Source organism: Oncorhynchus mykiss, chromosome 16 (genome assembly GCF_013265735.2).
Source record: "Oncorhynchus mykiss isolate Arlee chromosome 16, USDA_OmykA_1.1, whole genome shotgun sequence".
NCBI lineage: Eukaryota > Metazoa > Chordata > Actinopteri > Salmoniformes > Salmonidae > Oncorhynchus > Oncorhynchus mykiss.
The window spans coordinates 18,396,362-18,412,128 of NC_048580.1; the positions used below are offsets into that span (position 1 = coordinate 18,396,362).

At 42.7% G+C, this 15,767-nt stretch overlaps 2 protein-coding genes across 6 annotated transcripts; both read right to left on the reverse strand.

Moving 5' to 3' along the window:
* Positions 1 to 115: 115 nt before the first annotated feature.
* On the reverse strand, positions 116 to 12,873 carry LOC100136345 (OORP). 5 transcript variants are annotated; one of them, XM_021564386.2, is made up of 20 exons: positions 12,513 to 12,873; positions 9,975 to 10,215; positions 9,581 to 9,721; positions 9,407 to 9,460; positions 9,205 to 9,318; positions 8,839 to 9,000; positions 8,586 to 8,739; positions 7,591 to 7,712; positions 7,189 to 7,278; positions 5,806 to 5,977; positions 5,619 to 5,710; positions 5,315 to 5,474; positions 4,947 to 5,230; positions 4,535 to 4,672; positions 4,378 to 4,441; positions 4,124 to 4,202; positions 3,751 to 4,046; positions 3,406 to 3,532; positions 1,456 to 1,578; positions 116 to 1,283 (listed from the first exon to the last, which is right to left on the reverse strand). In XM_021564386.2, the coding sequence occupies exons 2-20, from the start codon at positions 10,113 to 10,115 to the stop codon at positions 1,175 to 1,177; spliced, it is 2,622 nt and encodes an 873-aa protein (XP_021420061.1). In that variant the 5' UTR covers positions 10,116 to 10,215; positions 12,513 to 12,873; the 3' UTR covers positions 116 to 1,174.
* Positions 12,874 to 13,413: 540 nt separating this feature from the next.
* Positions 13,414 to 15,727, reverse strand: mrpl10 (mitochondrial ribosomal protein L10). Its single transcript, XM_021564983.2, has 5 exons — positions 15,551 to 15,727; positions 14,694 to 14,863; positions 14,304 to 14,468; positions 14,072 to 14,216; positions 13,414 to 13,938 (listed from the first exon to the last, which is right to left on the reverse strand). Exons 1-5 carry the CDS (start codon positions 15,588 to 15,590, stop codon positions 13,685 to 13,687), a joined length of 774 nt encoding a protein of 257 aa, XP_021420658.1. The 5' UTR covers positions 15,591 to 15,727; the 3' UTR covers positions 13,414 to 13,684.
* Positions 15,728 to 15,767: the final 40 nt, after the last annotated feature.

Genomic DNA, 15,767 nt, shown 5'->3' on the forward strand with positions numbered 1-15,767 from the left:
ATGCAGTAGAGAAATGCAAAATATTGTACTAAATTAAGATTTTTAAATATTGTCTTCGCTTTATTCTAATGTAATAAATACTCGATTAGCAGAAAACATTGAAGGACAAAAAATGTTTAATTTATTAAAAGGTGGCTTTAATTGTCTTTTACTGTGTTTTATTCATGAATTAACATTTCATAATCACAACTGTTTAAATTGAATCTCAAACCAAAGTAAAAAATAAAATAAAAAAAAGACAACCTCAAAATTATAAACTGAATAATACCCACATACCCATTGTACTGTATATTAGACATGTTGATATTAAGTATAGCTTGATTATAATTTAATTATACTCAATCATAAAATATACTTTATTAACACAGACTCATTATGCAACCAGTTGCCTTGGTAACCCCTTTCAAGAGCAATTTGTTAAATCACAAGTAACAGCATTATTATTGTTCACTAAAAATCTAATCAAAAATACAACACTTACATTATAAAAAGTAGTTTATGTGCACCCTAAATGACAGACTGTTATAGGTTCCATTCCCATGTCAAATTGTTTGACTTACTAAAACACTCAGGTAGGAGAAAGGAATGTTTGAACACACCAATGCCACTGAAATAAATATGATTCAACAATAATTCATAAAATGGGCTTAATCCTAACTTAGGATCCACAAATCATGCATAGATGACTTAGAGAGACGTGTGAAAATTGAGTGATGACGCAAAAAGATTGAGTTAGGAGCTCCGGGAGTATTAAATACACATTTTTCTACCTTTACAATATCTGAAGATTAGTCACAGTAAATGTCTTGACCTGAGCAAATTAACCTCACACTTCCAGCCCTCTAGAAAGCAAATACATCTTGACAGGATAACATAAATGTACACAAATGGGGAATGACCATAAATACATTGCAATGGACTAAATGCGAGTATGAGAGAAAAGTCTATTTATCCTTTCCAGGTGGCGGAACAGGTGACACTACACATTCTGGGAACTATTTTCAACTTGACGTTTCAGTGGATGCAAGTCGTTTCCAGACTTTCCCCAGAGGTTTCCCATGAAGCAGCCAGGGAGGGAGTGCAAATCAGATGGCAATGATGGAAGGTGGGACCTCAGGACGGTTCATCGATGCCTTCACCAATTCCAACAAATGGCCCCAGTCGGTCTGTTTATTCACCATAGTTCCAGGTTTTTGGTGTTAGCAAAGCCCGGGTTCTCTCGGACTTTCCAATAGGTTCCATTGGTCAGCCACACATCCCTCCCAGAGGAATCCATGGCTTTCCTAAAGATGGAAAATGATTCAATTACAGAAAGCATACCTAGTATTAAACCAGTGGAGTCCGATATGATCTTACTGTATATCACAATTGAAGTTTGGTATAAAAAAAAAAAGATTTGGGGTTATTATCCTAGATATAAGAGTACCACAGAAGACTAAAAGGAAAGGGACTTACTTAAAGAAGCGCGGCGTGTGCTCCTGTCCTTTCTTAGCCAGTTGTTTCCTCCGCTCCCTCTGCATGTCTTCCACTTCTTCTTTAAACTTGTCACAGTCATCCACCCTCCCATCCTCCAGCATCCTGAGGAAAATAAAATAACAATCATCAAAAACACACCTATTCATCGAATCCATCATAACTACGAGAAAGGCCCAGAGTTTTTCCTGGTCGTGTCACCTAAAACAGGAAAACGTCATGGGCCTGTTAATATACAGTGCCTTGCGAAAGTATTCGGCCCCCTTAAACTTTGCGACCTTTTGCCACATTTCAGGCTTCAAACATAAAGATATAAAACTGTATTTTTTTGTGAAGAATCAACAACAAGTGGGACACAATTATGAAGTGGAACGACATTTATTGGATATTTCAAACTTTTTTAACAAATCAAAAATGGAAAAATTGGGTGTGCAAAATTATTCAGTCCCCTTAAGTTAATACTTTGTAGCACCACCTTTTGCTGCGATTACCGCTGTAAGTCGCTTGGGGTATGTCTCTATCAGTTTTGCACATCGAGAGACTGATTTTTTTTCCCATTCCTCCTTGCAAAACAGCTTGAGCTCAGTGAGGTTGGATGGAGAGCATTTGTGAACAGCAGTTTTCAGTTCTTTCCACAGATTCTCGATTGGATTCAGGTCTGGACTTTGACTTGGCCATTCTAACACCTGGATATGTTTATTTTTGAACCATTCCATTGTAGATTTTGCTTTATGTTTTGGATCATTGTCTTGTTGGAAGACAAATCTCCGTCCCAGTCTCAGGTCTTTTGCAGACTCCATCAGGTTTTCTTCCAGAATGGTCCTGTATTTGGCTCCATCCATCTTCCCATCAATTTTAACCATCTTCCCTGTCCCTGCTGAAGAAAAGCAGGCCCAAACCATGATGCTGCCACCACCATGTTTGACAGTGGGGATGGTGTGTTCAGCTGTGTTACTTTTATGCCAAACATAACGTTTTGCATTGTTGCCAAAAAGTTCAATTTTGGTTTCATCTGACCAGAGCACCTTCTTCCGCATGTTTGGTGTGTCTCCCAGGTGGCTTGTGGCAAACTTTAAACAACACTTTTTATGGATATCTTTAAGAAATGGCTTTCTTCTTGCCACTCTTCCATAAAGGCCAGATTTGTGCAATATACGACTGATTGTTGTCCTATGGACAGAGTCTCCCACCTCAGCTGTAGATCGCTGCAGTTCATCCAGAGTGATCATGGGCCTCTTGGCTGCATCTCTGATCAGCCTTCTCCTTGTATGAGCTGAAAGTTTAGAGGGACGGCCAGGTCTTGGTAGATTTGCAGTGGTCTGATACTCCTTCCATTTCAATATTATCGCTTGCATAGTGCTCCTTGGGATGTTTAAAGCTTGGGAAATCTTTTTGTATCCAAATCCGGCTTTTAACTTCTTCACAACAGTATCTCGGACCTGCCTGGTGTGTTCCTTGTTCTTCATGATGCTCTCTGCGCTTTTAACGGACCTCTGAGACTATCACAGTGCAGGTGCATTTATACGGAGACTTGATTACACACAGGTGGATTGTATTTATCATCATTAGTCATTTAGGTCAACATTGGATCATTCAGAGATCCTCACTGAACTTCTGGAGAGAGTTTGCTGCACTGAAAGTAAAGGGGCTGAATAATTCTGCACGCCCAATTTTTCAGTTTTTGATTTGTTAAAAAAGTTTGAAATATCCAATAAATGTCGTTCCACTTCATGATTGTGTCCCACTTGTTGTTGATTCTTCACAAAAAAATACAGTTTTATATCTTTATGTTTGAAGCCTGAAATGTGGCAAAAGGTTGCAAAGTTCAAGGGGGCCGAATACTTTCGCAAGGCACTGTAAAAATATATATATTTGTAAAAATGGTGGTTTTCCATTTCCTAATCAAGCCCGACCCATGGTGGCACCACTCACCTCTGGTCAGGACGAAGGCGTGAGTCTGTGGGGGGCAGAAGAGGCTTCAGGCCTGGGGTGAGCTCGTTCAGCTCTAGTGTGAAGCTTGAGAAGCCGTAGTACAGGTAGTAGTCCTTGGGCTGGGAATCTGTACAGTGAAATAGACCACTGAAGTCAGCTACAGGTAATGTAACCACAGCCTCAAACCACAATGTCTTTAGAAAGCATATCGCTAAACAGTAAAAAAATAAAAAATAATAATAAAATAAATAAATAAACTTTAGGGTTTGGAGGCTTTTTTGATACAATAATTCTCAGTTTTGAACTTTTCACAGACTGTTTTCCTTGGGTGGGTGGGATACTCACTTGGCTTCCAGATACACTGTGGAGTGGGCAAGGTGTCACAGAAGATGCCCTCATGCCACAGCCCCCCAAACCGGTGGATAACACTCCCAGTCTGGTCGAGCACGGTGCCCTGCACTTCATTCTTGTTGGTGTCCGACCCCCAATAGCGGGACTTAACGAAGGTGATCTTACAGGTGCACGCATTGCCGTTGAGGTTACGGATGATGACCTCCCCATAGTGCTCCAGGTAGCGCTGCTGGCTCAGGACATTATGGATGCAGGTCACCACTTTGTTCCACTCATAGTGGTCCCCAAACCTAAAAGAGTGATGTTCATTTCTAACAGTTCGAGGGAGCAGATAGTAAAGAAATGGCCACCAGCAGCAGACTCTCACCTCGGGAGAGTGACATTCACCATCCCTGTTGGCATGATCTCCAGTGACTTCCCCCAGAACTTATTCTTCCACCGCTGGTCTGTTTAGGTGACACAAATATGTTGTGCTTCATGAGAAACACATTAATGATCAAAGTTTCAGATAGAAACTATACTAAATGTTTAGAAATGGTTCAAAACAAAATGTCAAGACACTTGCTAACACTAGCAGACTAGAATGAAGGTTTTCCTCAGTTATAGATCAGTAAAGCTCACCCTGCCAGAAGGAGAAGTTATCGGAGTCTGCGTGACACGCAGAGATGGGGGGGTGGTGGCAGACCTGATGAAAGACAAGAATGGTTTAGTCTGAACACAACAGAACTAGTCTGACCTGGTCTGCTGAGGAATGTGAGAGAAGATTCAGTCCTCCTACCTGCTCACTGATGTAGCGGAAGCCCTTGTCTTCTCTCAGACATTCATAGGTCTCCCCCAGGAGTGGGTTGAAGGGCTTGTAGCGGTTGCGGTAGTGAGCTGTAGCATAGCCAGAGATGGCAAAGGCACCTACGTAGACCTGCACAAGACCAGAGAAACACCTTCTGTCTTCTAATCGAACATACTGCGAATCACTAGCATAGCTGTCGTTACGTGGTTTCATTTCAACCGTGAGGCTCTGTGCATACTGTATTCTAGCATATACCTTTGACACAACGGAAATGTTTTATCATAGTTTAGTGATGTGTCCAGATGCTGCTAACTTGAGCACTTATCCATTCCGTGTTTAAGGCGGCTCTTACAGCCTTACATCCTTTGAGTTACAAAATTTGAAGACATTTAAGAATCCTCACCATCCTCTGGTAGGGGTCTTGTGTGTTGTTGGCAGTGTCCAGCAGCTCAGAGTACTCAAGCTCCTCACACAGTCTTTGCATCAGATTGATGGGCTCGTTGAGAGCAGCAGGCATGGAGACACGGGACAGGTCCTTGCCTATGTTGTTATAGAGGATCTGCATCAGGCCCACCTGGGCGTTGTCCGGGCAGTGGGCGGCCAGGGTGGTACGGCGGCCCGTATTTTTGGGCACGACACAGTTGGGAGTCTTAGAGATGCTGGCACGGTACTCACGAGTGGCTGAAGCTGTGGGGGAGAGAGATCAGTTTCAATAAATTGAAAAAAATTCTAATTGCTAACTGGTTACAGAGCGTGTGTATGTGTGTTCACCATGTCCTTCCTCAGGTTCAGAGTTGCTGGTTGTCCCTTCACTCAGACCAGACTCAGACTCAGAGAAGCTCCCATTCAGGACACCGTCACTCGCATCAAAATACTCAGCTGCAGAGTCTGTCACCGATGGCGTGCGACGGGACTCGTTCCCAGATACAGTCTAAAGAGAGGAAGAGTGACAAACAATAAAACACCATGAGAAAGACAGCCAAGAAGACGGTGAAGTCGGTGAGGAAAAGCACCCGCACACAAATAAATACATTTCGTAAACCAAGCCTGTCTCCATGAAGGGATATACCCTCACCTCAGCCAGTGTGGTTGATTGGTGGTAGGTATCCTGCAGTCTCTGACGCTCCTGGGCCAAGGCATCATGCACAGACTTGAGGGACGCGTGTACTGACAGGGAGGGGAAAATAAAGAAAATCACATTTAGCATTAGTAGTAATGAACGCACAGAACATGTGTGAGTCCATGTGTGTTTTGACTCTGACCTCTTTGGGACACGCTACAGATGTCCTGCTGGATCTTCCTGCCTTCTGGGGAGGTGTTGGTGGGAGGGGACAGCTGGGAGTAGACATAGTCCGGGACGGCGGGGACATAGTCTTGAAGGGAGGGGACAGACGCACCCAGTTGGGACGAGCTGTTCAGGTGACTAGAGGACAGCTACAAAATGGAGGAACGATGGAGAATGAACAAGTAGAACCAACTGACCAACCATTTATTTGCCAGTCACTGATTCCCCACATTAGTGAGATGTCAAATATGTTTGTATGTAGAAGGAAAATTAATAAGAACTGTGTACAAGCCATGCAATATAGATACTATGGAAGATTAAAAGCTATTGTTTAAATCTTTATTTCATGAAAAATTAACCCCTTTTTCTGCGCGATTTTGTTATTACGATCTTGTCTCATCGCTGCAACTCCCTAACGGGCTCCGGAGAGCCGAAGGTTGTGTCGTGTGTCCTCCAAAATATGACCCGCCAAGCCGCACCTCACCGCACCCGCTCGCTTAACCCGGAAGACAGCTGCACCAATGTATCAGAGGAAACACCGTTCAACTGACAACCAAAGACAGCCTGTAGGGGCCCGGCCCGCCACAAAGGAGTTGCTAGAGCGTGATGAGCCAAGTATAGCCCCCCCCCGGCCAAACCCTCCCCTAACTCGGATGACACAGGGCCAATTGTCCCCCACCCTATGGGACTCCCAGTCACGGCCAGTAATGACACAGCTTGGGATTCGAACCCCTTAGACCACTGCGCCACTCAGGAGGCCCGCTAGTGTTCAATTCTACTGTAGGAGCATGTACGTCCTACAAAGAATTAACCAAAGTCTTATTTCTCAAACATATATATCACAGCTACTTCCATTCAATCTGATAGCAGTCTGTAATTGTAAAAAATAATTGGTTTGCTCAGTCTCTGAATCTAAATCTGATTTGACCTTACTTTCCATTGTACATTTGTTTTTACCCCTGTGTCTGTGTGACTGTCTAGACAACATGGAAGAGATCAATTAGACTAGCTAGGTGTTCCTTGCTTTGGCAGTCTGCCTTGTTTCCTGGTGTTGACTCACTGATTTAGTAATCCCACGAAAACATTTTGGATTAAAAGGAAGCCTAAAAGTTATCAGATGATTGGGTTAGCTAATACTCAAAACCAACACATACTCTTTACAGGCTGGTTAGTAGTACACAATCAACTTTTGGAATTTGAGTATTAAAAAATATGTGAACATTAGTGCCAAATCAACGGGGAAATGCACTGGAACAAATATCCATGAGTCAAAATTTTTAAAAGTCAGTCTAAATCACCTAGACATTTAATCTAAGAACCACAGGTAGAAAAGAAAATGTATGTTACTAACCTGTCTTACCATTCCAAGGGCCTCTACCCTTGACATTGTGCGCGAGTGACCCCATATCTTGCAAGACCTGGACTTCTTGGGTTTCTCAAGAGAGAGATTCTTGGTGGAATAAAAATAAATTTAAAAAAAACAGACATGGGCCATTTATCTCATTACATTACTTAATTCAAGCATGTCTCACACCCTTGTCCTGCAACTCCATGTTCACTTGCCCCTAGGAAAAGTCACCCCTTACCGCTAGGAAAAGTCACCCCTTACCGCTAGGAAAATGTGTAGACCTGAAACAACTGGACAAATGTTGATATTTAATCCTAGCCAATGCGATGGCTGGAGTGGAACCATTACCACACTGCTAAACCTATACTAGGAAGGGTTGGTTTGGAGCTGGGCCGTAGTGTTTCTTCATCTCACCTGCATGCTGATGATGCGCTGCAGCTCGCCGTCGGTGAAGGCCTGCTGGCCCCCTTCCAGCAACTGCAGCCTCCGGACCAGTCGGTTCAGCTCAGACAGTTCCAACTGACAACGGTTCAGCTCTGAAGAAAAAAAAAAAGAAGAAAAAAAAACCCAGAGACTCTTAGGGAAGATCCCAGAACAGTTCTACTGGGGAGTTAAGACCTGGAGCGAAACATTTGTAGATCTCATCAAATCACATGGCTAGCAGATGTTAATGCGAGTGTAGGGAAATGCTTGTGCTTCTAGTTCCGACCATGCAGTAATATCTAACAAGTAATCTAACAATTTCACAACAACTACCTTATACACACACAAGTGTAAAGGAATGAATAAGAATATATACATATAAATATATGGATGAGTGATGGCCGAACGGCCATCAGCAAGATGCAGTACATGGTATAGAGTACAGTATATACACATTTGAGTAATGTAGGGTATGTAAACATTATATAAAGTGGCATTGTTTAAAGTGACTAGTGTATTAGTGTATGGATGTATTACATCCAATATCTTCTTATTTAAGTGGCTAGAGATTTGAGTCAGTATGTTGGCAGCAGCCACTCAATGTTAGTGATGGCTGTTTAACAGTCTGATGGCCTTGAGATATTTTTTTTATTTTACCTTTATTTAACCAGGCAAGTCAGTTAAGAACAAATTCTTATTTTCAATGACGGCCTGGGAACAGTGGGTTCTGCCTGTTCAGGGGCAGAACGACAGATTTGTACCTTGTCAGCTCGGGGGTTTGAACTCACAACCTTCCGGTTACTAGTCCAACGCTCTAACCACTAGGCTACCCTGCCGCCCCAATGGTAACCATTGATAACCATGGTTGTCCATGAAGCGCCATTTATGACAATTAGAAGCTAGGCGATTTACGTGTGTGCAACAAAAAATAAAACTTTGGCAGCCCCTAAAGCATTTTGAGTTTACTTTGTATACGAGTGCAGTACCTTGAGCACAGCTGTCTGGGTCATGAGTCTGTTGTAACCAGGCTGACACCTTCCCATTCACCCCCGGGTTGACAGAGGGAAACTCAGACGGTGTTGGTGCAGCTATCTCACCCACGTAAGAGTCTGTAGTGCTATGGTAGTGTTGGTAGGAAGACTTGTATACAGACGAGAGAGGGAGACAGACACTGACAAGTCAATACAAGACTATAAACCACGAACAGAGACTGGACCTGTACAGAGCGAGAGGACTCACCACGTCCTGCATGCCGTTCCTCTGTGCTAGTCCAGGCACACTGGTGCCCTGGGACAAGGCCTGGAAAAAGCCATTGTGCACTTGAGCAGCCTCATTCTTCTTGAACATGCGATGGGCACTCAGCTTGGCCACCCAGATGTAGAACAAGTCATGACTATTGGCCTAGGAGAGGAAAGAACGGGAAGAGTGGCGCCAAGTTCATTTGTATTACTACAGGCCTCTAAAAACGAATCCCAAAAACCTAATCCAACCGTTCTCCAATCCAACCTTGGACAACATTGAACTTTGTTTACTAAGTTACTTAATTATAATTTATGTAGTGAAGTTGGCAGACAAGCTGAAGTAAGTGAAAGGGACTGGGCATACCTTCATATGATATAGAACATCTCCTGCATCCAAATCGATACGATTGGATTTCTTGTTGATAGACATGACTGCAAGGCCGACATCTAATGAACCATGAAGCTTTCCCCTTGTGATCTTTAAAATAGAAAGTGCTTCCCATTATATTATTAACGCTGAGTTTATCATTTAACTTAAATACACAATATAGTGAATGTACACTTACATCTTGTTGGGTTTTGGAATATCGTAAGATCCCCGTTTCCAACACAAAGTACCTCTGAAAGTAGGATCAAAAACACATGAATTAACCTTAATTTCTAATTAAACTAATGTGAAATCATTTCCAAAATAGTGACCAAACACACTGGTGGATTGGATTAATGGGCAGTTTGCTGACCTTGTGCCAGCCTTTCAGGGGCCATTTTCTCCTCTTGAGGAGGTATCCTTCACAGATGCCTGGGATGGTCAGGTCCTGGGAGTTGTCACCAGACATCATTTCCACCTGAAGGTCATCCATCACCTCCCAGTCTTTAATGTTCTGAGGGTGAACCAACACCATAACAAACACATCAGCACCCATCTGGAGACATTGTTATTTGTGGGATGTTAACACACAGTTGGATGTTTTGTTTGGATATTTGATATTTAAAAACAGGTGCAGAATGGGTTTAAAACTCCTTACCTATGTACAGAACAGAATTTTTGGTTGTGCTTATGGTTAACTGAATGTGTTGATGTTGATTCTTTGTCATTGTGACGCCCTCTTGGTGGAAGAGACATACCGTACTCACCCGAGAGTGACGGGAGGAGGCAGTGCTACTGCTCCGAGAGTGGGTGGGTTTGTTCAACGTGGGAGGGGTCTTCTCCAGGCCACTCATCAGAGATTGGCTGCGGTTGAGCGTGGACCCGTAAGGATTTTGAAACGAATCCATTTTGAAATGATAATGTCAGGCTTCCCTCCCTTGTGTTATTGCTAGATTTTTCAATAAGACTGTTCCACTACAAACTCCCAGTCATCTCAGAAGTATGGGTCTGAGAAAGAAACACATGAAAGAATACAAATATAGATGGCTACTCTTTGCAAACATGTTGTTTCCTCCTGTCAACATGTATAAACTGCTGTTGAATGAGGCTGTGCGAGGTTGAGGCTTCCTTTGAATAAGTCGCATATTCTAAATGATTAAACTTGTCAATTGTTAGCTGAAATTATGTGAATAAGGGTCTGAAGAGTGGACAACCTTAGGTTGACAAATCTCTTGTCTGAGGTCCTCTGAGGCCTGTATTCATAACTTCTGGGCGGGTGTTGTTTCAAAAAGACTAAAAGCACATCTAGCTCTTGGCAAAGGTTTGCACGGGGGCTTGTGATAGAACCCAAGATTCCTCTCACCCTTCCCCAACATGTATTTGTGATACTGAGCCATTTAATATCAATGTCAGATTTTCCATCCAGTGTAATTTACACATTTTTCCATTTCAATGTAAAGGAAGAAACATGACATCAGAGGCCATTACCTGTAGGGTGATAGGGTTGTTCTCACTCCAACAGACTGGGAATCTGAGGAGAAGATTACTAACCTCCCTTCTAATTGGCTTAACCTTTTTTAGTAAGACCTCTCCTGAACATGCAGTAATGAGATCACAAGGCAGAGAACACTGAAGATCTGGCGGTGACAACAGAAAAGGTTCGAGGCCTGGGTATGGGAGTGCTAGGCCTATGCAAAAGTTACATCTACAGCCATTGAAAACACAACAGATCATGTGTATGACTTGAATACATTATAGGTTCCAACAGGGGGTGCAACTTCGGTTTTAGAAGTGGAGGAGACATGATGTTATTTTTTTATCAATTAGGAAAACACTCCAAACAGTCTACCCGCCCAGAGGCGTCAGCATGTTCCCAAAGCACACAGTTGCCTCGTTTTGTATCGCATTCCAATGATAAAACTGGGGAAGACAAAAAAATGCAATTTCAGAATGTGAAAGTTGCACCCCTGGGTTCCAAGACAAGTTTTGAGCTCATGAATGTATCCATGTGCATCCATACAGGCTTTGCTTGGTATTAAATAAGGGGTGATGGTTGAGGACAGAGGTAGAGAGGGAAGCCTCTCTGACCTCCGTCAGGGAAGCGTGTGGCAGATACAGGATAATAGGATTTGCTGCTAACCAAGCTTGCTTACTCAACGCAGAAAAATACAGAATTATCTATAGTCGCCAATTACAGTGTAAACCCTCCACATCATGCTCTGTATATGGGCCTGCTTGGCATATTGAAGTGGGCAATCAATCCATTGAATTATGAATGCTATGTGGATATATGTTGATGTTTAGGCCCTAGTCCTTAACCTTTGCTGTGGCAGTCAATGCAGATTATTCTAAGCAACATTGCTAGTGTGACCAAATGTAATCTTATATTACATTTAAGGGTGACCACTATTGACAACTTACAACTAACTGAATCAATGAAGGATTTATGTCTGCCAAAAAGAGGCCAGACTGCAGTAATTGCATCAAATGGGAAATGGTGTCATCTCTCTACTCAACATTGCTCTAAATCCTCTGAAGTTTCCCTGGTGAGATTATGTGGGCAGTGCACAGAGGAGGTTGATCCTGCCTCCAACTGATAAGTATAATGGTACTGAAGAGATATGAGAAGTCTGTGCATATTACAGGGCTCACCATACAATATTATTTTCCAGCACAACAAGGATATGAGGTGACTGACGCATATACAGTGTGCACGAGTAAACCACAGACAGGTTGTTAGTCATAAAACAGCAGGTGAGTAAGCTTGCTATGTGGTTACATACAAACTACGTGTTATTCTCAAGAAAGCACAATGCAAAAAAGGCATAACCTTGGGCCCCATCACAATGGTTAAATTGGGGCAAGGAGGCTCTTATCGAAAGCCCATTATGAAATGACTGTGCCACACAAGTTGACTCATGTCCTGAACTAAACAAACCATTTGAGCCTGGCACATGTTAATTTGGGAATTACCTTTAACTAGTATCTATTTCATAAAAATAAAACATTTAGACATAGGGGCCTAGTCCAATGAATTATGTGCTTAAGAACGTGTCAAAAACATGTATTCTATAATAGCCAAATCTACAATGATCTGATATTGCATTATTTGCCAATTAGCAACATTTTGAAAAAGGTAAACCCAATAAATAATGTAGTTCGTTTTGGTTATGTGGTTGTTTGTTTAGCTGGTTGAAGTGGGCATGTTGAAATTGCATCCATATCCTTGGAAATTCCATGTTCCTGAACAGTCATCTCTTCAACTACACATTCATCAAACGAAAATATTCACTCTGCGAGCTTACCTGAAGTTCATGTGTGACCACTCTCATCGCGGTAATGAATATATTTTGAAATGTCCGACAAACCTCGTGATTTCCCATTTGTTTGACAAATCACACAGCTTTACCCGATTGCGGGACCATGTCTTTCTCAACACACGTGCGGAAAAACAAGACAAGCCGTCAAAAAGTATTGTAGAAACTGCCAATGTCTGCTTCGCTGTGCACGTGTAATGAGTCAAACGCATCACCCAAATCCACGGATAGCTGTGCCACTGCGCAATGTGGCCAGGGAATTATCCGCATTAGCCTAAGGAATTACATGTGCTCATGGGATGTTTGTTGCTAGACATGTGGCCCGACAACTGAGAGTGCACCTAGGCCTGTCTCTATATCGCCATTGGATAACTGCATGTTTACAATCATTTAAATAAAGACTCGTCAATGTTCTTCTGACACAAAGAATACACATGATACAATGTTTTGACATCATGAGAAGATCTATAGTTAAATCAAACAAAAAAAATGGCACACACAACCCTGTGGGTTAGTAGTAATAATAATATTATTGTAGGGCTTGCCCTGTGACATACTGATATTGAACTGAGATGAATATGGTAGTTTCCCTCCCACAAACTCAGAATAGCAGTTGTAATAGACTAACTGACCCAGATTAACATGTGGTAATCCCCAGATTAGCCTTTATCAGGATCTCCAAGACCACTTGTGTTTATTTTTGGCTTGTGTGATTCTCATAACTATTGGAGCATGCATGACTATTGGCACTGACTTTTACAAATGTCTACCCACATATTCATATATTCAAAAAGGATCAACGCAGAGGATTTCCTCAACCAAGGTTGGTCCATTTACTTTGAGCTTTTTGGACCAATCACTTCAAATCAATAACAAAACACTTGCCATTGGCTAATACAATATTTTAAACATTTATTTTTGATATGGTCAAAGAGGCCTTAGAACAGAACATGAGTAGTAATCAAAATAATGAACAAAAGGAACAAAAACATGTTTTCTCCAAGAGTTGCTCTCAAGAGGTGTTGTAGCGGTTCATGTTGTACTGTACATTGTATGACCTCCAGGTCAGAGGCAGACCTTAAATCTGCAGACATGACCTCCCAGTAGCCATAGTGCTGCCGACATCCTTCCCCTCCCCCGCGGGCGTGAATCGTCTAGACCTAAGCAGTTTCCTCTGCCTTGGGGGGGCTCTCCCCTGGGGTCCCGTTGGTACTGCCTGCGGGAGCCTGCTGTTTGAGGTACTGCTGGAGTATCAATGAGAGGTGGGTGGGGTGGCGCTGCAACATTGAGGCTGTCTGCGAGGTCAGCATGGTCAGGCCACTCACCAGCTCTCCCTGGACCACGGTCACTGACGGCAGCTTGGCATAGTTCAACACCCCCTGCCGACTCAGCAATATCTTCTCTATACAGGCCCCTGAAACAGTGGGAGGAGAAGTAAGGGATTACACAATTGCTTGTATGATAGTAGCTTTACTGAAGTCAGGGAATAACGTTTTGCTATACTGAGAGTGGGACCACCAGATTGCATTGAAAAAGTATTTACTTACCCAATAATACCATCTGGGGGCTGGTCCTCAAACTCAAAAGCATTTCCTTCACCTTTGGCTCTTTACTAACAAATAGAACTGTCTGGCCGATGAATAGAGGCCCCATGTTAATGTAAGGGCTGTCTGCCAGGTAGGACCTCATCACCTGTGGTTAAACAAGATAAAAAAAACATCATTAACATCTTTCAAGATGCATTAGGCGACACAATTTGCGTCATAGTTACAATATGACCTGGTTGGGGATAAACTTGATTTTGATGCCATGCTTGTGGAGCCTGTGCTTGAGAAGCAGCATGTCCTCTGAATTGGTGGCGTTGTTTTGGATCACAGCGATCATCTTACAGTCCTGGAACATGGTCTGCAAATCCTTCTTTAAGAGCAACACCAGGCCACTTTCCTGTGAATAAAGCAGTATTCGTAAATCAGCCATCATCTCGATACCAAGCCAGCTCACACCACTACTATTCCTAACCGGCTGCTGGGTGGGTGGAGGAGCTCTCCTTTCAGCACTAAACAAATATACATGTGTTTCTGAAAAAACAGCTCCAGTACACACACTGACATTGACGGGTTGCTTGTGCTTCTTTTCGAGTTATAAACACATGCACTGGACTTCACTGACCTCCTGAACTGGTTTGACACGGGGGGTCAGAGCCCCGGGGGGAGCTGCAGGTTTGGGTGGAATGTATTCTGTGATAGCCATCAGCTTCTGTTTGAGGATGTGCATGGGCTTCCTGTGACGCGTGACTGCCTTAGAGCCATGCCGGACACTCTGTGTCAGGGGAAGCCATCCTGTAGACACACGTTACATTAACAATGGGTTTATAAAGAAGGACTGAAAATAATAAATGTTTCTATACAGACATTAAAACCTGATAATTATTTTATTCCATGCAATGCAGTTAACTTGTGTGTGCATACATTTCAATAATACAGTATAATGTGTAAGTGATTCAATACAACCAGTATTTTACAACCCATCTTTCTGTCAATGTGACTATCCTTGCACAATGATGGTCTTAGCTCAGGTTTGACATCAAAGAAAGGATGTATTGCAGCAGGGCTATGCAACAGATTTGCACTTATCGTGTACAGATCATTCTGTACATCAAGCTCTCTGTTATAACCTTTCACCCAAGAGCAAAAGCATGAATTTGCAAGGTTTGAGTCCTGGTGTATGTTGGCTGCTGCTGCTGTTGTTGCAATGTTCTGCTTGTTACAATGTAGCCATGCAATTGCTACAATGTAACTAGCTTATTCTAATGTAGTAATGTACTACTTGCTACAATGGAGCAACTTACAATGTAGCTAACTAATGAAGCCTAGCGCTCTAGGAAGTGACTGAGTTAGCCCTAATTTTAGTCATATTCAAAGTTAGCTGTGCGCTGTGTACTACAACCGAGAACATGGGCTCGTGCTCCAACATGACTTGACATGTAGCTGTATTTATAACGCTTTTATAAAAGCGAGGTACGTTACCCTGTTTTGGTAAAAGCCTGCCGCACAAGGTCGCCGCCATCTTTGTCAGGAAGCGTTGGAATAGGGGGCGTGCATCATACGTCAGACACCGATACAGGTCCTACGTTCAAAACAACTGGGAACTCGGAAAAACATACGAGGTCAAATCATGACGTCTTGATTTTCAGGTCGGAGCTCTAGAAATGCCGCGAGTTACTTGACAGTTCAAGTTGAGTTG

What these genes read in the sequence shown, in the direction of transcription:
- LOC100136345 (XM_021564383.2), bottom strand. Translation starts at nt 10,115, where the DNA reads ATGGATTCGTTTCAAAATCCTTACGGGTCCACGCTCAACCGCAGCCAA. An exon ending in TCCGCTACATCAGTGAGCAG is followed by an intron (nt 4,442 to 4,534) that starts GTAGGAGGACTG and finishes GTCTTTCATCAG; the next exon opens with GTCTGCCACCACCCCCCCAT. An exon ending in TAACTTCTCCTTCTGGCAGG is followed by an intron (nt 4,203 to 4,377) that starts GTGAGCTTTACT and finishes TCACCTAAACAG; the next exon opens with ACCAGCGGTGGAAGAATAAG.
- mrpl10 (XM_021564983.2), bottom strand. Translation starts at nt 15,590, where the DNA reads ATGGCGGCGACCTTGTGCGGCAGGCTTTTACCAAAACAGG. An exon ending in GTGTCAAACCAGTTCAGGAG is followed by an intron (nt 14,469 to 14,693) that starts GTCAGTGAAGTC and finishes CTTTATTCACAG; the next exon opens with GAAAGTGGCCTGGTGTTGCT. An exon ending in TCAAGTTTATCCCCAACCAG is followed by an intron (nt 14,217 to 14,303) that starts GTCATATTGTAA and finishes GTTTAACCACAG; the next exon opens with GTGATGAGGTCCTACCTGGC.